Source organism: Salvelinus fontinalis, chromosome 30 (assembly GCF_029448725.1).
Source record: "Salvelinus fontinalis isolate EN_2023a chromosome 30, ASM2944872v1, whole genome shotgun sequence".
In the NCBI taxonomy this organism is placed as follows: Eukaryota; Metazoa; Chordata; class Actinopteri; order Salmoniformes; family Salmonidae; genus Salvelinus; species Salvelinus fontinalis.
The window spans coordinates 27,652,236-27,675,847 of NC_074694.1; the positions used below are offsets into that span (position 1 = coordinate 27,652,236).

The 23,612-nt window shown below is 42.2% G+C and overlaps 2 protein-coding genes across 2 annotated transcripts in view; both read left to right on the plus strand.

Moving 5' to 3' along the window:
* fam20cb (FAM20C golgi associated secretory pathway kinase b) overlaps positions 1 to 16,315 on the plus strand; it is a 67,756-nt gene extending 51,441 nt beyond the window's left edge. Inside the window, exons 4-9 of the mRNA XM_055890248.1 lie at positions 4,896 to 4,988; positions 9,664 to 9,779; positions 9,970 to 10,150; positions 10,373 to 10,482; positions 10,800 to 10,941; positions 12,061 to 16,315. Coding sequence (XP_055746223.1) covers positions 4,896 to 4,988; positions 9,664 to 9,779; positions 9,970 to 10,150; positions 10,373 to 10,482; positions 10,800 to 10,941; positions 12,061 to 12,328 — 910 coding nt within the window. The 3' untranslated portion in view covers positions 12,329 to 16,315. The remainder of the gene's footprint in view (positions 1 to 4,895; positions 4,989 to 9,663; positions 9,780 to 9,969; positions 10,151 to 10,372; positions 10,483 to 10,799; positions 10,942 to 12,060) is intronic.
* Positions 16,316 to 18,234: 1,919 nt separating this feature from the next.
* Positions 18,235 to 22,552, plus strand: foxl3 (forkhead box L3). The gene is made up of 4 exons (XM_055890249.1): positions 18,235 to 18,697; positions 19,839 to 19,940; positions 20,074 to 20,140; positions 20,596 to 22,552. The coding sequence occupies exons 1-4, from the start codon at positions 18,552 to 18,554 to the stop codon at positions 21,070 to 21,072; spliced, it is 792 nt and encodes a 263-aa protein (XP_055746224.1). The 5' UTR covers positions 18,235 to 18,551; the 3' UTR covers positions 21,073 to 22,552.
* The last annotated feature ends 1,060 nt before the right edge of the window (positions 22,553 to 23,612 follow it).

A 23,612-nucleotide genomic window follows, 5' to 3' on the forward strand; every position in this document is an offset into this window, starting at 1 on the left:
GGGGGGGACTGAGGAGCGCTGGAGGGTCTTTACTGCTCTTAGAGAGACACACACACACACACACACACACACACACACACACACACACACACACACACACACACACACACACACACACACACACACACACACACACACATGGGTGTGTGCTCTGGGTAACAGTTCCTCAGTGGAATTTTTACTGCCTAGCTGAGTACCTGTCCACACACTGCCTCTCCCGCACATAAACAAGACAGGGCAGACTGGAGCACACTCAAGGCCACAGCCTCCTCCTCCTCCTCTTCTTCTCTTCACTACTCTGCTCCTCTCATTCTGACCCAGTCAGTACATACAAACACTGCTCGCTACGCCACCACTGTCTGTCTGATCATTAAATCAGTATGAGACACACCAGCCCGCGGAGCAGGCCACCATACAGTGGTCATGTACACTAGATAACCATTTCAACTCTGTTTTCGAATGTGGTTGGGGAAAGATACACTTAGAAATGAGGCGCCTCGTTTCCAACGCAACAACATGATTATGTTTGCGTTAGATTTTTAGTCATTCCTCTCATAAAAACTATACGCTGCTTTTGTAGATAAATATGTCACCATCAGGGAGGACCTTTCCAATGACCCTCCCTCAGATGTATGTTGCCTTTCTCCTGTGATCAGCTCTGAGGTCAGGCCTGGCGCTCCAGTGGCCACCTCCTCATCTGTAGGCTCAAAGTCCCTAGGGTCTCTCTACTGTAGTGCTGTGTGTCTGTCCACAGGGGGCGCAATGTCTGTCTGGGTATACAGCTCAACACCTCCCCCTAGAGCTAGAGAGGTTATAGAAATGTATTGTGTAGAACAGATGTGATTCTCTGACATATGGAATAGGGACTTGTATCAGCTCTACGCATGCCATGTTCTGTCTGCAGCATTGTGGACATGTAGCCTTACTAAACAGGCCCCAGAAGGACACCATGTGCCATGCAGTCAGCTCCTCATCTTGTGTGTCTGTTTGACAGATGATAGATGACACATAGTGGAGTCAGCCTTTACATGCTCCTCTAGGGAGGCGTGATGCCCTTGTCTTTTTACTCTTTAAGTCCTTTACACAATTGTTCTGCCACATCTCATCTAGGGTTTACTGGAGCCCACAGTAAGTACACACGTATGGTTGCCAAAATGACTTTGGGACAATGTGACTTCTCTGCCACTTGTCTGTTCTTTGTTGTTCTGTCAGTGAGAGAGGTCAGGTATGAGATGTAGTGTACAGTAATGCCTATGCTTTTCCTGTTGCGTACTGCTACTATTCTCACACTCCAGTGTTTGCAGACAGGCTGCAGATCTATTGGCTGCTTTGGCCCTCCAAGCCGCCATGCTGCCAAGAAGCTGTCTAACTCTGGAGTGTAAACTATGTGTTTATCCCCTGCTTCAGGGTCATACACAACAGCCTGTGTGTGTGTGTGTGTGTGTGTGTGTGTGTGTGTGTGTGTGTGTGTGTGTGTGTGTGTGTGTGTGTGTGTGTGTGTGTGTGTGTGTGTGTGTGTGTGTGTGTGTGTGTGTGTGTGTGTGTGTGTGTGTGTGTGTGTGTGTGTGTGTGTGTATTTAGCTCCAGCTGTACTATATGTAAAGACAGAAAACTCAGCAGCAGAGTGACCAAAAAACTCTGATTTGATTTGACAATCCCCTCCTCCCCCCTCTCTCTTTCTCCCTCTTCAGGCCGAGGTGTAATACCATGCTCCAGATGGATAGCTTTATTGGCATTTGAATTAGATGTGTATCATAGTAATTACCCAGTCTTCCTGCCTCTGGGCGAGCCACTCATTGACAAAACCGTGTCAACACCGGATCATCTCTGGCCCCGGAGTAGACAATAAGAGGGGAGGAACACACACTTACACACACATCATGCACGCACACTCACACACACACACACGCATGGGCACATACACACAGTGTCGGGGGGGACACAGCAAGACAGGGTCTTACACAGCCACTGGACAATAAGTTCACACAGTGAAAACATGCTGTGTGTTCTGTTGTACAGAAATGGAATCTAAGCTTTGGTTCTGTCTCACAGGGAAAAGAATGTATTAGGAATGTGTGAGGTGTGATTGTGGATTTCCAGGAGCCTGAATGACCTTGAATCATAGGACTGAATGTTTTCCTAAAGAAACGGTGTTAAGGGTTAGTAGACCTACTGTGCTGGTACAGTAACTTGTTTCTACTCATTCCTGAGATGTATTTGATATTCTGTAATGTAGTAAATCTATCAGTTATGATCATAACCAAACACCCTACGTAGACCTAAACACAGTCGCTTTTTCACTGTTGCTATTCTCATCAGGCAAAAACAGTCTGTTTCAATTTAACAGTCCCTGTAGAGTCTTCTTGGAAGGAGAAGATATAATCTGCAGGCTGACTGGCCTTTGAGGATAGAGAGAGAGATAGAGGGAGAGAGATAGAGGGAGAGAGAGAGGGGGAGAGAGAGAGGGAGAGAGAGAGAAAGAGAGAGAACTGAGTAAAGAAGGGAGGAAGGAGGGGAAAGGAAGCGTTAGTAGAGAGTTAGGAATGCATTGTGGAGTGTTCCAGGGTTCCTGGTGAGTTATTTAATGGTCGGTGCATATGTTAGCCTCACAGCTGGGGAGAAACAATCACACACAGCTGAGGGCTGCAGAGAGAGAGAGAGAGAGAGGATGAGGTATGGGGGGGGGGAATAATGGGAGAATAGAGAGACAAAGAGAAGTTCTTGAGGGAGAAAGAAAGAGAGAGGGAGGGTGAGAAAGAGTGACGAGGAAGAGAGAGAGCAGAGTGCATTGCCTTGCCAAGATAAGAATCTGTTTCCAATCCTCCTCTCCTCTGCTCACTACCTCTCCTCAGCTGAGGAGATACGGCCTGCAGAGTAGGTATGGATGTGGAGGAGGTTGCAGACCCATTGCTCCTGAAACGACTTTCTCTGTATTGTGTTTTGCTCTTCTGAAGCTTATGTAAACAACAGAGGCATTTATGAGGCATGTCATTGATTTTACAGTGATGGAAAGTCCCATCTCAGCTACATTCCTTCTATTAGTCAGCAAAATATCCTGATTACACTGAGATGTTGTATGACTTGTGGTATGTTTTTTCCGTGAGTACCTGAGTTCATGAACTGCAATTCAACTTGCTATCATGTCTGTTCTGAAAAACATCACTTCTGAGTCAGCTCGTTGACAATCTACAGGTTCCAAAGTGTCTGTTCGTATTTCGTCACCTTCAATGCCTTTGACTCCTTTGCACCTCAGTTGGTCCGGTCTGTTGGGCCCTGTGAGAGGGTTAAGCCTTACAAAGATGCTTTTATACAGAGTCAGAGCTTTCAGTCAGAATGTGTGTGGAATCCAGGGAGGATCATGGGACTCCAGAAATAGGTAAAGTACAGTAGTGGATTCTCTTTTTTATTTATTTCACCTTTATTTAACCAGGTAGGCTAGTTGAGAACAAGTTCTCATTTGCAACTGCGACCTGGCCAAGATAAAGCAAAGCAGTGTGACACAGACAACAACACAGAGTTACACGTGGAGTAAACAATAAACAAGCCAATAACACAATAAACAAGTCAATGACACAGTAGAAAAAAGAAAGTCTATATACAGTGTGTGTCACGGCCGTTAACAGAAGAGGACCAAGGTGCAGCGTGGTGAGCGTACATTTTCTTTTATTGAATAAAAGATGACGCCAAACAAAACAACAAACACTACAAAACCAAACCGTGAAGCTAAAGGCTATGTGCCCTAAACAAAAGTCAACTTCCCACAAAGACAGGTGGAAAAAAGGGCTACCTAAGTATGGTTCTCAATCAGAGACAACGATAGACAGCTGTCCCTGACTGAGAACCCTACCCGGCCAAAACATAGAAATACAAATAATAGAATATAGAATACCCACCCCAACTCACACCCTGACCAAACCAAAATAGAGACATAAACAGGATCTCTAAGGTCAGGGCGTGACAGTGTGTGTAAAAGGCATGAGGAGGTAGGCAATAAATAGGCCATAGGAGCGAATAATTACAATTTAGCAGATTAACACTGGAGTGATAAATGAGCAGATGATGATGTGCAAGTAGAGATACTGGTGTGCAAAAGAGCAGAAAAGTAAATAAAATAAAAACAGTATGGGGATGAGGTAGGTAGATTGGGTGGGCTATTGACAGATGGACTATGTACAGCTGCAGCGACCGGTTAGCTGCTCAGATAGTTGATGTTTAAAGTTGGTGAGGGAAATAAAAGTCTCCTAACCTTGAGTCTCTCCAGTCCCAAACACGAAGCCACAATACGATCCACACAGGTTCAATTGTGGCTTCACCTCTGTTAGAGCTCAAGAGGGGGGTCTTGGGATTGGGGCAGGCAGTGTGTCTTTGTTCAGAAGTAGTTGGCTGAAGTTGGCCTCTTGACACTGATCTGAGGTCACCCTTACAGAAAAAACACATGAATTTCACATGTGATCTCATGTGACGTTAATATGATGACATGTGACAACATGTAAAAGCAACTTGTGATGAAACTACAAATGTGAAAACATGATCTCGTCTGATTTTTTTTTTTTACAACAGGGATGCAAAATGTCAACTAAAACTACATGAAACTACACGATACAACATGTGAGCTAGAAATCAAACATTCCAAGAAGATCATTGCCCTTTCAGAAAAACTATTTTTGGAACACTTCACATGTTGAAATCATGTGATTTTCCACATTTGAAATCAAGTGTTTTTTCTGTAAGAACAGTTGTTGTCATCTTCCTCCTAAGCCTTAAGACTTGGCTTTAGGGAGGAGAAGCTGATCCTAGATCTGTGCCTAAGGACAACGTCTACCCAGAGCTTGTTTTCTTGTAAGGGGCTAATAGAACGATGTTATAACCCCTGACCTCTGCCCTTTCCCCTGCAGGCAGACCCGGGAGCAGGAGACGCCCCCTGACTTCTTCTACTTCTCGGACTTTGAGAGACACAATGCTGAGATCGCTGCCTTTCATCTGGACAGGTAAATCACACACACACACACACCTGTACCTGACACAAAGAATCCACAGGGTGTGTGCGTGTGTGTGTGTGTGTGTGTCAGTGCATGCGTGCATGCACTGTTTTTATCAAGTGCCTGTTTCTATCTCTGTGTGTTTGTGTACGTAGGTGTCTCTCTGGCCCCGTTTATACCTGGTACTAACATGCACCCTTGTCCATGTCTTGTCCACATTCTGAATGTGCCCACATTTTTGGACAGGTGTAGATGATTAAAATATGCATTGTGATCTGATTGTGATCAGATCTTCCTGACCACCTTCGGATGTAGTAAGGCACGCATTGTGTCTAGATATCTTACAACAAGTTTAGACAGATCTGGACAGTGAAATCGTCATTATCCCACCATCTAAAATCATTGACAGATGGCACCATTGACTTATGGCATCAATATGTGTCTTAAAATAAATAAAGAATATCTGTCAAAAGATGTGCATACAGGGTTGGACCATTAAATCTGGTCACAATGTGGACCCAGTGGACGGATAAGAGAGACAGTTTAATACCATGTGTAAAACGCATGTCTGAAAATGTGGGCGTAATCAGTATGTGGACAAGATCAGGAAAAAGGATGCATGTTAGCAGCAGGTATAAACATGCATCATGTCTGTATATCTGAGGAACAGTTTGTTAGAAAGCAGACTCCTCTATTAAGCTCGAAACATCAGGAGGCCCATGAGTCATACTCACTGAGTTGCTGAGCACTGCCTTCCTGTTGTTATAGGCTGCATCCCTGACACCCTATTTCATACATAGTGCACTACTTTTGACCAGAGCCCTATGGTGCACTATGTAGAAAATAGGGTGCCATTTGGGATGTGGCCTATAACAGCAGGAAGGCCATAGGGCTCCAGTCAAAAGTAGTGCACTATTTAGACAATATGATGCTTTTTGGTACAGCATACTACCCTGCAGTATACTACCCTGCATCCCACCCTGCAGCCTCTGAAGCTAAGCAGGGTTGGTCCTAGTCGGTCTCTGGATGGTAGACCAGATGCTGCTGGAAGTGGTGTTGGAGTGCCAGTAGGAGGCACTCTTTCCTCTAGTCTAAAAAAACATTATCCCAATGCCCCAGGGCAGTGATTGGGGACATTGCCCTGTGTAGGGTGCTGTCTTTCTGATGGGATGTTAAACGGGTGTCCTGACTCTCTGTGGTCACTAAAGATCCCATGGCACTTATCATAAGAGTAGGGGTGTTAACCCCGGTGTCCTGGCTAAATTCCCCATCTGGCCCTCATACCATCATGGTCACCTAATTACCCCCAGCTTCAAATTGGCTCAATCATCCCTTCTCCCCTGTAACATTCCCCAGGTCATTACTGTCAATGGGAATGTGTTCTCAGTCAACTTATCTGGTACAATAAGGGTTCAATTAAACAAATAAAAATAAAGGCACACATCTGATTTAACAATGACTGCTGCCAGCCTAGCTAACCCAACCACCCAGCTCTGTCTGCCTGTCTGTCTGCTTAGGAACTCCACTGGCTTTACAAGGCTTTATGACCTGCCTGTTGAGAACGCATTAATGATCATAGGAAAATATCCTGGTTGTAAGAGAGGCAAACAAATGGGTATTACTATATAATAATACTGCAATGATTACGATCCGTATTATAATAATACTGCCATGGTTACGATCAGTATTCTAATGATATTGCCATGATGGTTTAGCTCCGTATTATAATAATACTGCCCTGATGGTTAATCTCCATATTATAATAATACTGCCATAATGGTTTCGCTCTGTGTTATAATAATACTGCCATGATAGTTTCGCTCTGTGTTATAATAATACTGCCATGTTGGTTTAGCTCTGTATTATAATAATACTGCCATGATGGTTAATCTCCATATTATAATAATACTGCCCTGATGGTTTATCTCTGTATTATAATAATACTGCCATGATGGTTTATCTCTGTATTATAATAATACTGCCATGATGGTTACACTCCGTATTTTAATAATACTGCCATGATGGTTCATCTCCATATTATAATAATACTGCCATGATGGTTCATCTCCATATTATAATAATACTGCCATAATGGTTCAACTCCATATTATAATAATACTGCCATGATGGTTACACTCCGTATTTTAATAATACTGCCATGATGGTTCATCTCCATATTATAATAATACTGCCATGATGGTTAAGCTCCATATTATAATAATACTGCCATTATGGTTACACTCCGTATTATAATAATACTGCCATGATGGTTAATCTCCATATTATAATAATACTGCCATGATGGTTAAGCTCCGGTGTCCATAGCCACATACTGTAGTGTCGTGGTGGTTTTTTCAGTTCATTCATGCTATATCCTTTGTAGTCACCTGCCGCAGGTATTTTCACACAGCAAGCCTTTGCTTTGTCTGGCTCTTGTATGTTCAGACACAACAGTTGTAGTCTACACAGCTGTGGTGTGAAGATGGTGATGATAATGTACTTGTTATCTCTTAGGCTTTCACATCTGTGGAATTAAATGTTGTCCCTGACACAACCAGGTCCATTCAAGTGGCACTAGAGATGCACACTCGCATGCACGCACGCACACACACACAGAGTACATAGAGTATAAAGCTGGATAAAGCTGTGTCTGCCTGGAGGCACAATATCACCATTCAGCAGCAGCAATAGCAGACAGTCTGCCACACATCTGGTACGGCACTAGACCCAGTTGGCACACACACACACACACTCAGGCATGCATTGTGGGTAAGGGGGAGAGGAAACCAAAGGCATGAAAAGCCCTGCTTCCTTTCTAAATATAAGGCAGGCAGGGACTAGGGTTAGCCAAAAGCATCCGTTTAGTTTTTCACATTTGGTTTCTGGTCTAAATGAAAGCTTCAGCATTGTTGTTGGGTACGGGCTCACTACCGACGCTGAGGCTGTTTTGTCTGCTGTCCCAGGAGGCCGCAGCCACACACACACACAGACATACAGTAACGCACACACACACGCACACGCGCACACACACACGCACGCACGCACGGACACACACACACACACACACACACACGCACACGCGCACACACACACACACACACACACACACACACACACACACACACACACACACACACACACACACACACACACATGCACACACTTTCCATTTGGGCTTTTAAGCCGAGCTCTACGCTCCATTAATTATCTGATTGGATTAAAAGGGGGAAATGCTGTCTTAAATTTGGTCTCGGCTCTCTTTGAAATGATGTGGAATGGAGGGAAGAGGAGGAGGAGGAGGAAGAAGAGGGAGGAAGGAGGGATAAAAACAGTGAGTGACGAGGGGGAAATTGAATCCAGCACTTCTTCCTTGTTTGCATGGCAGATCCCCCATAGGGCTGTGCGGTGCGGTACGGCACAGTAACATCTGACAGCCAGAGGGAAGGAAACATGGCTCACACACACACACACACACACACACACACACACACACACACTTGCATGCACACACAAACCACACACACACAGTCTCTTCTTACACATGCTCTCTGTCACGCTCTGCAACATGACGGGGCAATTTATATCTTCGAGTGCTTTTGCTCTTTCTCTTCCCGCACTCTTTATCTTTCTCCCCCTCTCTTTCTCCCTCTCTTTCTCCCTCTCTCTCTCTTTCCCTCTCTCTCTCTCTTTCTTTCTCTCTCTTTCTCTCTCTCTCTTTCTCCCTTTCTCTCTCTCTCTCTCTCTTTCTCCCTCTCTCCCTCTCTCCTTTTCCTTCTCTCTCTCTCTTTCTTTATCTCTCTCTCTCTTTTTCTTTCTCTCTATTTTTCTTTCTCTCTATATTTCTTTCTCTTTCTCTCACAATTTCTCTCTTTTTTTCTTTCTTTCGCGCTCTCTCTCTTTCTCTCTCTCTCTTTATTTCTCTCTCTCTCTCTTTCTCTCTCTTTCTCTCACTCTCTCTGAATGAGTGTGTAGCATGCATAGAGACAGGCATGACAGCGCTCAGAAAAACAGAGGGAGGGAGGAGGTTCACATTAGAAGATTCCATCTCCACATGTCCCTGGAGTGGTCTCATACGCGCTGAGAATACTGTATACGGCGAACACATGCATAGTTCATGCATACACACATTCCCGGCACGTACACACGCATACACATCTGCGCCAACACACTAAAATATTCTGTGCACATACACACACATACCTGGGCGCACACACAGATGAATCATCCTCAGAGCCACGTGTCCAGCTCTCACATGTTCTCTGAACACCTGTCTCCCTCCCACATGGCAGTAGAGTAGAATAGAGACATAACATGTAGCAGAACTACACATGGTGTAGAGGAAGACATTAAGACCAAGCATGGTTGATTAGATTATTATCATTGCTGATTTAGACTACAGTTACTGTATTTGAGCTGTTGAAGTGAAATCATTCAGATATTTCTGTGATGGCCGCCCTAGGCTGTTACTGAAGCAGTTGGAAGCAGTGTCACAGTTCCCTCTGGTGGTTAAAAATAAACGACAGTGCACTTTATGCGAAGAAGGATAGTAGAAATATGGTCCCATAGCATGTGGACCTTAAGTATCATGGCATTCCTCATTGGTTGAATTAGTGAGAGAGTGATTGATCATTTCAGGATCTAAAAAGCCAAATCTAAATATCTTCCTCTCTTTGTCCTATTGCAGAATCCTGGACTTCCGTCGTGTCCCTCCTGTAGCTGGCAGACTGCTGAATATGACTAAAGAGATCAAAGATATGACCAGGGACAAGAAGCTGTGGAAAACCTTCTTCATATCACCAGGTACTAAACCTAGGACAGTAGTCTGAGATTCAAACACAGCCGTCTTGAGCAATGAAGCTGGCAAAGGAAGCTGGCGTTAAGATCATGTCAGCTACATTTCAGTTTATGAACAGTAGATGGTGCTATTGACCACCAAATTAACAAATCAATATCACCAACAAATCTGTTCATATAAACTCTCATCTCCCAGCCAACAACATCTGTTTCTATGGGGAGTGTTCGTACTACTGCTCTACGGAGCATGCTCTGTGCGGTAAGCCGGACCAGATCGAGGGTTCCCTGGCTGCCTTCCTCCCAGACCTGGCCTTGGCAAAACGCAAGACCTGGAGAAACCCCTGGAGACGATCCTACCACAAACGCAAGAAAGCTGAGTAAGAAACCAATGCATGTGTAGAAAGCATAATATAATAAAATACAAAATACATTCATTTAAAAGAAAAGCATATACGTTAAGAGTTTGAAAAGCACTGAGAAGTATAGGTGAAAAGACAAGTTACTGTAGTTCCAATAAAATACAGGTAGAAAGACGTGTGCAGGGGAAGTGAGAACCCAACAGGTTTCTAATGACGACCTCTCTGTGTCTGTTTCTGTAGGTGGGAGGTGGACCCTGACTACTGTGAAGAGGTGAAACAGACTCCGCCCTATGACAGCGGCACCCGTCTGCTGGACATCATGGACATGACCATCTTTGACTTCCTCATGGGTGAGACCACATCTCCGAAAACACACACACACTCAGAGCACAGCGACATCCCACTGGGCACAGACGTCAGTTCAGCTAACGTGAATTCAACATGAAATCAACAAAAATATCATCATGTCATTGGATTTAGGTTAAAAGTTGGGTGATAGAAGAAATTCCAATACGTTGTCGACTCTTTTCAAATCCGATCAGTTTTCCACGTTGATTTAACATCATCATATTGAATTGTTTGGTTGAAATGAAAGTGGAAACAGTGTTGATTCAACCGGTTTTTGCCCAGTGAGATGGCTCCATTATAAAATGGCGTCTCTCCTCAGGCAACATGGATCGTCATCACTATGAGACGTTTGAGAAGTTTGGCAATGAGAGCTTCATAATCCATCTGGACAACGGGAGAGGGTTTGGAAAGCATTCCCATGATGAGGTATCTATCCTGGTGCCTTTAAGCCAATGTTGCAGGTCAGTAACTTTATGAATCTTTTCTATTAACTGACATTTCTGGTGTATCATTGGCATGTATACATCAAGACCATTTACTTGTGACTGGTGAACCTCAACACACTTAACCTGACTTTTCACTTATCAGGAGTTGACATAGAGGTTAAAACCCATTTTGGCATGGACATTGTTATTGAGGTCTTCCATCTTTTTAAAGTAATCAACTGGGTGGGACATCCGATGGGTTAATTCCAAGCCGGGTCATCAGGAGGGCTCAGCCAATGAATTATGCACCTTCCATAACTGTAGGTGGCAGTAAATAGCCGATCTTGGCTTCATTCTTGTTCAAACAACATACTTTAGGTGGCAGTATGCACCCTTTCAGTTTGTTTGCTAACTCATAGAAGTAGTAGAAGAAGAAAAATGGACTACTTCAAAATGCCTGTGTGCTCACAGACACCATAATGGGACATGGCAGTATTATTATAATACAGAGCTAAACCATCATGGCAGCATTATTATAATATGGAGATGAACCATTATGGCAGTATTATTATAATATGGAGATGAACCATCATGGCAGTATTATTATAATATGGAGATGAACCATCATGGCAGTATTATTATAATATGGAGATGAACCATCATGGCAGTATTATTATAATATGGAGATGAACCATCATGGCAGTATGGCAGAAGAAGACCTTACTAATATTGAGTTGCAACCCTTGTTTTTGGCTCAAACCGATGCGCCTGGCATCTACTACCATACCCCGTTCAAAGGCACTTCAATATTTTGTCTTTCCCATTCACCCTCTGAATGGCTCACATACACAATCCATGTCAAAATTGTCTTAAGGCTTAAAAATCCTTCTTTAACCTGTCTCTTCCCCTTCATCTTCACTGACTGAAGTGGATTTAACAAGTGACATCAATAATGGATTATAGCTTTCACCTGGATTCACCTGGTCAGTCTAGATCTTGGAAAGAGCAGGTGTCCTTAATGTTTTGTACGCTCAGTGTATATAAAAATGATATCTCTATCATTCTCTATGGGAGTAAATGACTTTATATGAAGTTACAATCATAAAGCGTTAATGAACTTCTTCCATTCCCTCCTGACCCCTCCTGTCTCTCCAGAGTGAAGAAGTCGACCCACCTGCGTCTGCAGCTGCTGGCCAAGGAGGAGTACCAGCTGAGTGATCTGATGTCTGAGTCTCTGCTGAGGGACAAACTGATCCCCATCCTCATCCAGCCCCACCTGGAGGCTATGGACAGACGCCTACGCCACACACTCAACGTCCTGGCAGACTGCATCGAGAAGGAGGGCTATAGTAATGTTGTGGAGGATGACCTGGTGGGGGAGAGGAAAGGGGCTCAGATGCACACATTACCCAGGGGGAGGTAGCTGGGAGGCCTGAACTGTTCTGGAATGGACCATACTGGATTGGACCGAATTGAACCGTACGGAACTAGAGTCGATCAGACTGGACTGGATTGAACTGGATTGGACTGGACCAGATTAAACCGGACTGAACCGGTTTTGACCACCATCCACATAGGCCCCTTAAATAACAGTGTACACCTCCCAACCAATCGATCATCTCCCACCACAGCACCACAGATCATGAAAGTCTTGTGAGAGCCGCTTGTCTTGTTCAGGAGACATTTTGAATTCAGTGAATTCCAAGACTGGTATTATTCCTTCTGCTGTCAACTGAATATTGTGTTTCTACACATTGTTGGGACCTGTCACAGGTGTGCAAACGATATGCGTATTGGAGATCGATTCTGTGTCTTAATGAACAATTTATTGCAAAATGTTTTATAACTTCTGTTGCTCTTTTACATTGTTGTTGATGTGTTTTTTTTAAATTAATTTAAGAGATATTTCATTGGAGGGTTTACTGCAAAATGTGTCTTCTGCTTTTCATCTTTCAAGTGCTTCCTGTCCCGAGAGTATTTATTGCATTTCATATTAATTGTTTGAAATAAATGAGACCCACATAATTTTTTTATCAATAGGACTGGGGTCTCTAGTCAATCTGTATCGCTGAAGCTCCCGAGTGGTGCAGCGGTCTAAGGCACTGCATCTCAGAGCTAGAGGTGTCACTACAGACTCTGGTTTGATTCCAGGCTGTATCACAACCGACCGTATTGGGAGCCCCATAGGGCGGTGCACAATTGGCCCAGTGTCGTCCGGGTTTGGCCGGGGTAGGCTGTCATTGTAAATAAGAATTTGTTCTTAACTTGCCTAGTTAAATAATGGTTAAATAAATACATGCTCTAGAAATATAAAGTTAATGTCCTATTGAGCTGCCATTTGCAGCGTTTACCATGAATGCAGTTTCCGCTAATGTGGGAACAATGCCTTTAAATTTCAAGCACACTGTAACGCTGAACTTCCACTATACAGATCGAATACAGCCCTGAGTGGTCAGGAGACCAAGAGGGAGCGAGAGAGACTCTGCAGATGTGCAGTTCTTAGCTGGTCAAGGAGAGGGCAGCTCTAGTGCATGTACAATAGTGGTCTGCAGGTCAGCTGTTTGTTCACCCGCACCTGCCCACAATTACTAATAACCCATCCGCAACCGCCCAGCTATGCTGTAGGCTACGGTCAGAGATGGAAGAACGATTTTTTGACAGGGGTGCAGGTTTTTTTTTAGCAAATATCTTTTCTGCTTATAATTACCGACATTTCGGTAGGCTATTTGTTAGTCAACTTGTCTATTATTAGACTATATACATGCTGCTTCACTTTTGTCATTATATGTTGACCTAGAAGACTAAAATAAACCCTTGCTCACTAAAATAATTTCATAAATTGATAGAATGAATGCTTCTATCTATGTAGTTGACGTCAGTAAACTTTTCTTTGTCGTCTCTATTTCTTTCCCGAAGCAAAGACGTTTAGGGACTGGGGAGAAAATGCAATAACAAAAAATAAACAGGAAAGATTTTCTATGTAAAATGTCCAAATTATATCAGTAAAGACCGGTTGTAAGGAAATAGAAAGCTGTAAAAATGACCCAAGATGTTTCTGATAAGATTTTAGGTCGGCTTGGATACATATTTGATGTGGAGGCTGCTGAGGGGAGAAGGATGCATGATAACAGAGTAAATGAAATGGCAATTAAGGTGCCACCAACCTCCTATGATTGAAATACTAGGCCTATCAGCTTTTATGATGCTGATAAAAATAGCACCTCTACAGAAGGTCCCTAACTGCAGATTTGGATTCTCTCAAGATGCTCTAAGAAATCAATCATATTTCTCCACCCCTGTTTCCGAGTCAAAATATGGGATACATTTGAATTTGGTGTATTATTTTACTGCAAGAAATGCTTCATTCTACAGGAGTTAATATTAAGGTTATGTGTAAGGTTATAGACCTACAGTCAGTGTCCAGATTTCAGTTTCCATTTAACCCATATGAACAGTAGGCTACAGTTCAATTGACTTGCCATAAGCCTATTGGAAATCCTGGTCTTGTGACTGTTGAATTTGTATAGCACGCCTTGAGTGGGCTCCCGAGTGGCGCAGCGGTCTAAGGCACTGCATCTCAGTGCTAGAGGCGTCACTACAGACCCTTGTTTGATTCCAGGCTGTATCACAACCAGCCGTGACTGGGCAACGCACAATTGGCCCAGCGTCGTCCCGGGTTAGGGTTTGGCTGGGTTAGGGTTTGGCTGGGGTGTTCTTTACTGACTTGCCTAGTTAAATAAAGGTTAAATCAAATGTAAAGAATCATCACACATAACATAGCCGGCACTGCAATCATCCTCCTTTACAACTTAAACAACTCTCCATTTCGCAGCTTTTATTTTATTGAATTAAACTCCGACATTATCCTTTTTGCCTCAGTGGATCGACTTTAACTTTTTCTGGCCGTTCCCAAAAGCATTTGGCTATTGGCTTGTAGGCTATTTGGTGGGCATACAGTTAGGCTCTAAAGCTTACGCAATACGCACTAATGCCAGATAGCCTAAAAATAATGAAAAACCTCAGTGTAGTCAATAGATATACATTGCACAAGAATGATACATTTATGAATCTTTGTATGCATTGTTTCCTCATTATTCAACCCGCCCGCCACCCACCCCTACTTCATCCACACAATAGGATGACCCTCAAACCCGCTCGCTCCGCAGATACACTGTGTGTATATATATATATATATATATATATATATATATATATATATATATATATATATATGTATATATATATATATATACAAAAGTATGTGGACACCCTTTCAAATGAGTGGATTAGGCTATTTCAGCCACACCCGTTGCTGACAGGTGTATAAAATCGAGCACACAGCCATGCAATCTCCATAGACAAACAGTGGCAGTAGAATGGCCTTATTGAAGAGCTCAGTGACTTTCAATGTTGCACCGTCATAGGATGCCACCTTTCCAACAAGTCAGTTTGTCAAAATTCTGCCCTGCTAGAGCTGCCCCGGTCAATTGTAAGTGCTTTTATTGTGAAGTGGAAACGTCTAGGAGCAACAAAGGCTCAGCCACGAAGTAGCAGGCTTCACCATCTGGCAGTCCGACGGACGAATCTAGGTTTGGCGGATGCCAGGAGAACGCTACTTGCCCCAATGCATAGCGCTAACTGTGGCTGTTTTTCATGGTTCGGGCTAGGCCCCTTAGTTCCAGTGAAGGGAAATCTTAACGCTACAGCATACAATGACATCCTAGACGATTCTGTGCTTCCAATTTAGGGGCAACAGTTTGGGAAAGGCCCTTTCCTGTTTAAATTACAACAATTAATCAGATTCAAAGTGATTCACACTACAGCATATCCTCCATTGTACTTTTCTCTTATTTTTCTTTGGCCCATAGATTACTTTATTATTTGAGGATGAATTTAAGATGAAAGTTTAGTCAGTCTTCAATTTTGGTACTAAGAAGCCAAATGTGACACCAAGATTTTTGTAGGATGAATATTCCTTTTGTGTGTGATGTATGTATGATGTCCAGATGTCAATGTTGTCTACAGATATGCAGGATGTACATTTCTTAACTTTCCAACTGCAGATCTGCTTTGCTGGAGAAAACATTTCAGTTACTGTTACTGAAAGTTCATATATATACAGTAGATAAACCTAGTGCCTGTGCAATGATAGAAATACTTGAATGTTTGGGATCATGATTGAAAGGGTATTTATGGGAAATATTATTTCCCGATCAGAAGCTATATACAGTATACGTGTTTCCATACGTCTGTCTGTGTTGATACTTTATGTATAGACGGAGGTATGGACAACATTAGAGGCTGTGGTTCTGACTGCAGCTAAAATGCTTATTTTTCATTAGTTCATTGTTTCTGTGGAGTTTTGTTTGCAACATTGTAAAGGTGCAATAAAACAAAATGTGCATTTAAACGTGTCATTTAACTTTATTAGTTATATCTGAAACATAGAATAGATACATTGAAAAATAATGATGAGACGGGACAAAAAACTTGAACTTGATTCTGATCCTTGTAGGCAGCACAGACACAGAAGTCATTGGCTCTTACAGAAAAGGAATATCTCAGCCGTATTTGTCTGTATGTTCAGACTACAGAGCCTGGTCAGTAACGATGTCTATAGGCCTACTACAGTACTAATGCAGACGGCGGTCAGCAACCCCAACATGAACATGTTTACAGTTTCGTCTTTTTGTTTTGATAACCTTTCCCTAGCCCCTCACAGCCCCTGGAATGCCTCCACTATGGTTTATAAATGCATCCAAAGGATTGCTCATGAATGGAGGAAGCCCAGTCTGAGCGTACGCCCCAAATGGCACCCTATTCCCTTTATAGCTCACTTATTTTGACCAGAACCCTATTGGCCCTGGTTAAAAGTAGTGCACTATAAAGGGAATATGGTGCTATTTGGGATGCGTTCTGAGACAAACATCTAAGGGACAGGGACCACAGGCCTAACTAGGGTAATCAGCCCCACCGCAGACAGGCGGCAGAGGAAACATCGTCATGGGAATGAGCCAGGGATCCGACCAACAGGACACCTTATCTGATCCTGATCCCACTCATTTACCCCTGCACTGCCCCGATGAAGGGAACGTAGAATAGAATTGCTAAAGCAAATAGAATGGGCATAGTTCTGGAATCTGGTTCTAATTCTATGATAGATTGACTCTCCTTGTTTGATCACGTGGGTAGTCAACCCAGGCCCTGGATTTGCTCCTGAAAACGGCGGTGCAATTGATTTCACTGCATCACTAATGAAAGGGAATTAGTGTACTGGCATTTTAGAATAGATCTTGGGTTTTGGCAATTAGAGTAACTGGCTAATCACTTTATTTGCTAAATAATGTTGAGGGAGACCAACCGAAGGTCACAGCGGTCAGTGACATACAGAGAGGATATGCCATGGCTCCAAATGTAAAGACAATATATTTGATAGAGATGTGGACACTTCATTGTTTCAAATGGGTTGACACCTGATTAAACACACCACATTTGCCGGTATGGGCCAACCTTGGCTGCCAGCAATTAGGGTATAGCTGTGCATTTTGCAAATAAAACAATAATTTTGTTTCAAAATGTGCCCAATTCCATGATCTAAGAATAGTTGTATTATATTTGGACATGGACATCTAAAATGTTCAATCTTATTTGCCACTTTAAAATTGACCGGAGTGTTGACCCTTTCTTTGCCCCATTAGTATCGAAGGAGTAAACACAAAATTGCATTTTTAAACTGTTCTGGTCGCATCGATAGAAGAACACAAAGGGTCTCTACAACAATTAATCTACTGGATCACAGCAGGCCACACACGGAGTCCTCGCGCCCGCGGGCTGTTTTCTCCGGTCTCCGTCGGCTGCCGGGAGAGACCAAAATGCCCCGTTAGGAGCCCTTCAGAACACACATCCCCTCTTTTAGTCACGGAAACACAATTTATGGCCATTATACAGCATTATAGATTGCATCTACAAAACTATCCTTGTTGACTAAAACGTCTGTGACACAAGGAAACCCCCACAACCCCCCCCCCCCCCCCCCCCCCCCACAAAAAAAAATAACTGGTTGCGGAAAAAAAGTCGGACAAGCACAACATACCCCGACACAACACACACTCTTTAAAGAGTTAGGCTAAAGAAAAAAATAGGAAGAGAGAGATGGAGATGTAAGGAGGTTGTTTGTTAGTATTGGATTAGTTGTTTAAATCATGTTAGGTAGATTAGACTATAAAAAGAAACAAACCAAACATAAAGTCAACAATCGAAATAGTCTATAGACCACCCAGATTGAAGCGAGACAGAGATTAGTCTAGCTACCAGTTGATCACGCCCCGGGTTCAGACGTTCACGTGGACAAGCTGCATGCGTTGGGCTGGCCAAGTCATTTGGTGCATGGCATGTCTTATCGGCGCTAGCCTAGCCTACCTGGGGACCAACCCAACTGTGAGGCAGTCGATGAGGAGGAGAGTGGGGGTTCCAAGAGATCTATTCATCACCAAGGGGGAAGGTATACTTCATTCAGTATAGCCACCACTATGAGTAGAGTATGTTAGAGTAGAGTAGAAGAACATTCTCTGTAAAGAAAACAACTGCTTGGTACTATTGGTCTACATTTGGAGGGTGGTAAAAACTGCAATTTATTTGTTAATTAGATGAAGCAGTCCTATAATAGCCAGTGTGGAAGTGTAGACATGTTTGATAACTCGCAGTATCCATATAACTGCTTCAACTATGATGGAGATGGATACCCTTCCTGCAGCACGGATGAAGACAAGAAGATGTGTCGACCTGCTTACAGGTAGAATGCTTATGATTCATATAATGGAATTAGTATATTATATCATTGTTATATTTTTAAATAATGGAAGCATTATTCATGATCTAAGATATTATGTCTTTTAGATATTACATTATTATTATTACTGAAAAAATACAAAACAAATTCATATTATTTTTGTATTTTATAGACCATAATATAAATCACAAATGAATGCAATGCAAGCCATTTAAAATCCAAAACCTAACTACCAAGTGTTGTTGTATTATTTGAATCAGATGATTGTGGAATCTCAACACTATCCAAATTAAATTGGTATCATAATTAAGAATATTAGACCACTTTCCCTGAATGTAACTTTAATCAGTCTTATCAAGATATTATTGGGCAGGGTTGGGTAGGTTACTTTCTAAGTGTAATATTTTAAGGTTACTAGTTGCCTGTCCAAAATTGTAATCAGTAAAGTAACTTTTGGATTACCAAAACTCAGTGATGTAATCTGATCACTTTTAGTTATTAAAAAAAATGACTTTCCCTTTAAGCATCATTAGAAGAAGACAAAATGGATCCATCAAACACGTTTGGTGTGTCCTCCATGACTTGTGGTCAGACTTCAATTTTTATTTTACCAGGCAAATCAGTTAAGAACAAATTATTATATACAATGACAGCCTACTCCAGCCAAACCCAGGCCAATTGTACGCCGACCTATGGGACTCCCAATCACAGCTGGATGTGATACAGCCGGGATTGGAACCAGGTATTATAGTAATGCCTCTTGCACTGAGATGCAGTGCCTTGGACCGCTGTGCCACTCGGGAGCCCATAAAAGCCTGATCAGGTGGAACAAAGCTAAACATATGCCTTCTTTCAATGCTGAATTGAATGTCATTGAGGAAACAGAAAGGTTTCATAATGTATTTTTTTATTTAAAAGTAAAAGTAATCATGTAGTTTTTCAAAAGTATCTGTAAACTGATTATAATATTTTTGCTAGTAATGTAAGTGATTGCAGTTTTTTGTCATCAGATTACATGTAACTGATTACATGTAATAATTTACTCCCCAACCCTGTTCTTGGGAATATCAATGTGAACACCAAGAAATATTAATTCAAATAAATCTTTGTACTTTTTGTAACTCTGTCTGCCCTCTCTCTTCAGTTACATAGCGTTGATAGCCATGGCCATCCAGCAGAGTCCAGAGCACCGGGTCACCTTGTCAGGGATCTATGAGTTCATCATGAAGCGCTTTCCATACTACAGGTCAGGAGCTTCGCATGTCTATTTAACTTCACATGTCTATTCAACGGTCATTTTCCTTAAAAAGTGGCTGGATACCTTTCACAAATTCAGTTTGACAGAGTAGTGTATGTACTGTTTCCTTTATCCACTACAGGTCTAACCAGAGAGCATGGCAAAACTCCATACGACACAACCTCTCTCTCAACAGCTGCTTCATTAAGGTAAAGGACTTTTTAACATATGTTGTGTGATGATAGTTGATAACTTGATCAAGAATCATTATCAAACAGAGTAAGATACACATTTTATTACTTTCTTCGATATTAGTTTAACTTTATATCAGTCAGAAGAAAACAAGTAAGACTATAATATTTTATCCTCGTTGATTAAATATTGTATGAAACGTTTAAAATATATTACAATAATAAGGTCAGAAATGAGACAGTGAACAGTCATAGACGTTTACATGCACATTTACAAATGTACTGTATGAATTGTAAGCGAATGTGTCTTTTGCACACAGTTGACTATAAGCAAAAAGGGTAACAGACAAAATACTGTTTCAATACAGTACTGTATGTTGCTTTCACATTTGAGCGTGACCACAAATAGGCTATTATGGGTTTATTTCTACTTTCTTATTGTGTTTTATTTTATTTTACCTATATTTCTTTAGGTTCCCCGTACGGAGGGAAACGAGAAGGGGAAAGGCAACTACTGGACATTCGCCACCGGCTGTGAGTCCATGCTTGACCTCTTCGAGAACGGCAACTTTCGGCGTCGCCGGCGCCGACGCAACATGAAAATGGGTTTCAGAGAGCCTGGGGAGCCTTTCCTCCCTGTAGACAATAACAAGAACAATAACATCAACAACCAACACGGCGGCTCCACCAGGCGGTCCGATCCTAACCCTAACCCCAAACCAGACTCCTTCTGCCCCATCAGCCCTGACCACAGACCAGGTCACCACACTCCCCTCAACCCAAACCAGCAGGATAAACCAGAACCGGAGATTAAATTCAGTATTGACTACATCCTCTCCACCCCCAACCCCCCTTTGCCGGGCTTCAGACCCCCACGTAGTGGTACAACAGGGCCCCCCATACACGCTCTGGAGCCCCAACACCTGAACCTGCACTTCTGGACCATGTGAGTGTCATAGCCTTGCCTATAAAGAGAGATACTTCATCTGAAAGACTGGATGGTTTTCCCTCCATATCTGAATTAGGAAATTAAAAGATCCAAAGACTGCCTCCTTGTGCAAGGGGAGATTTGATTGACTTGTCCTGTAAATAAAGAATATAGAGAGGTCCAGTATTGTGCAATGGATCCTAGCTGATTATACTAAATGTACATGACTCCACACTCAAATTAAGCTTGTACAGTGTTCATAGTCTTGTCCCAAGGCATAAAGGTGTACATAAAGCTGTATTCATAAAGTAGGATGTTCTGTTATGAGGGTCTGTGAAAATAATTATTCGCCTATATTATATCGTTACTATTTTAAGGACAGAAATAAATAGACTTGAGTATTCTGACTGTATGAGAAAGCTGATAAAACTGAAGGCAGTGTGACCTGACTTCATCATCATCATAACCAGTATCAATATTAAAAGATAACAATCTCAACAATTGTTTTGGTTGGTGAAAGTGTCAAAGCAATGAAGAGGGTGAAGTGTACATGTCACAAGCTGGCGCTCAGCCCCGTCGATCCTTATTGTTGTGATTTAAGGCAATTATCATGGGGTTAATCAACCCAGGCCCTCTCCAAACCTCCTAATCTTTCCCTACGACCTTTTCAATTCCCCTGAGACTGACACATTCCACATTTAATCCAGACACATTAGAATACATTATATACATATATTGTATGAAGGAGACTAAAACATGGGGTCTACACCGCTAACATTTATTTCCCTGTTAGGAGAAGGGATATCAATCATAGCAGGGTTTCTCTTGCTTGTTTGAAGGGACAATTTTCAATTTAACCTTTATATTATGCCGTGACTGCATCATTCAGGACAGGAGGGGTTTCAACAGAACACAACAACACACTTAACATGAGTGGCATTTAATATAGCATTACACTTGCAAGGTGAGACCGAGATGTGACCCTAGTCAAATACAAGAAGGGGGCCGTGCTGCCATAACAACACTGCCGCAACGCCCGCCCGGCCCGACGCAATTATAATTAAACACACCGGCGTATGCTTCCTTTCAAATCCTGTGATCGATCAATGATATTAACATTCATACCTGCTTGGCCCTCCAGCCAACGTCTAGCACCACCACTGTTATGGATCAGTAGGTTTCCATTAACTAAGCTGTTGATGTAAGGTGGCGCTGTGGATGTATTTGGGTAAATTAACTTAGCATAAAATGCTGCAAGGCTGGGTCTGCTTCTGCGTCGGTTTGTACTGAGACACCAAAGAGAAAATACACATACAGGAGAGAAGTACTATTATTTTGTCCTAGAATGGCCTCTATTAAATGACCATTCCAAATTCCAAGTATTTGTGTCATGTTGTTTGATTTATTTTTATTGGGAAATGGTTTTCACGAAATATTTTTTTATGTATCTTGAGGCTATCAATATTTTCATTTAACTTTTATGTCTTATTGAGCTAAAAACCTCTGAGAGGGAAATTTGGTCTGGGAAAAATAATATGGAAATGTTTATAATTTTCTGTATGAGCTCACTTCTAGTTGTGGCTATTTTGTACACTCTTAGAAAAAAGGTGCTATCGAGAACCGGCTGTCCCCATAGGAGCACCATTTGAAGAGCCCATTTTTGGTTCTAGGTAGAGCCCTTTGGTTCCACATGGAACCCTTTTGAAGGTTCTGCGTGGAACCAAAAAGGGTTCTCCTATGGGGACAGCCTCAAAACCCTTTTGGAACCATTTTTTCTACGAGTGTAGGTAGGTAATGTTGAAATGTGTAGCTCAGGGCAAAATGAGTGAAATGGGGAGGAGGAAATTGGGAAAGCAATGATCTGCAACATTAATAACATCTCAATCATAAACACAAATAGGTCATTTAATCTACAGCGTGTGTTTTATAATTGGATTTTCATTCTTGGGAGTAATTTTGATTATGAATTTAATTATAAATATTTGTGTGTTGTTGTTGGTGTTTTAAAACCACAACAATAACATAGTATATGTTTATATACGAGGGAGGCTGTGTAATTTCACCTTACTTGACTAACAACCATGATTTCCTTGAGCTGTGGCAGGAGGGGATTGGAGGGGCAAATGGATGTACAGTTTGTTATATGGGACATGCTTATGTACCAGAGGCCTACAATGGAAAGCAGATTGCTGGGTAATGATATCAGGCTTCTAGCTAATGAAGATTGTTGAAATAGCCTGAGGAGACAGAAAGGGCTAACACGTACACACCGATGGCTTTTGCCCTTTGAAGCCATTTGAATCCCCATGTACAAAACAAAAGGGCCAGAGGTAGATTCGGCAAGGTGGAATATTCCACAGTTCTGAAATGGGTTTTTAAATGTGTTTTGAATGAGAATATCAACACTGGATGTCAAATCAATGTCAGTTTTGAAGTGTTTACAGTTAGATTCTATTTACTGTAGATCTTCCAGTCCCTTGTTTGGCCCCTGCTACTGGAGACCTGTGTAGGATGTCCCTGTTTGGAACACCCAAAACTAGGGTTTAAAAAACAACTAGAAGG

Excerpts from the sequence above, each read along its gene's own strand:
- foxl3 (XM_055890249.1), top strand. The coding sequence starts at position 18,552 with ATGAAGCAGTCCTATAATAGCCAGTGTGGAAGTGTAGACATGTTTGAT. Across the intron at positions 18,698-19,838 it reads ATGTGTCGACCTGCTTACAG|TTACATAGCGTTGATAGCCA; the intron begins GTAGAATGCTTA and ends CTCTCTCTTCAG. Across the intron at positions 19,941-20,073 it reads AAGCGCTTTCCATACTACAG|GTCTAACCAGAGAGCATGGC; the intron begins GTCAGGAGCTTC and ends TATCCACTACAG.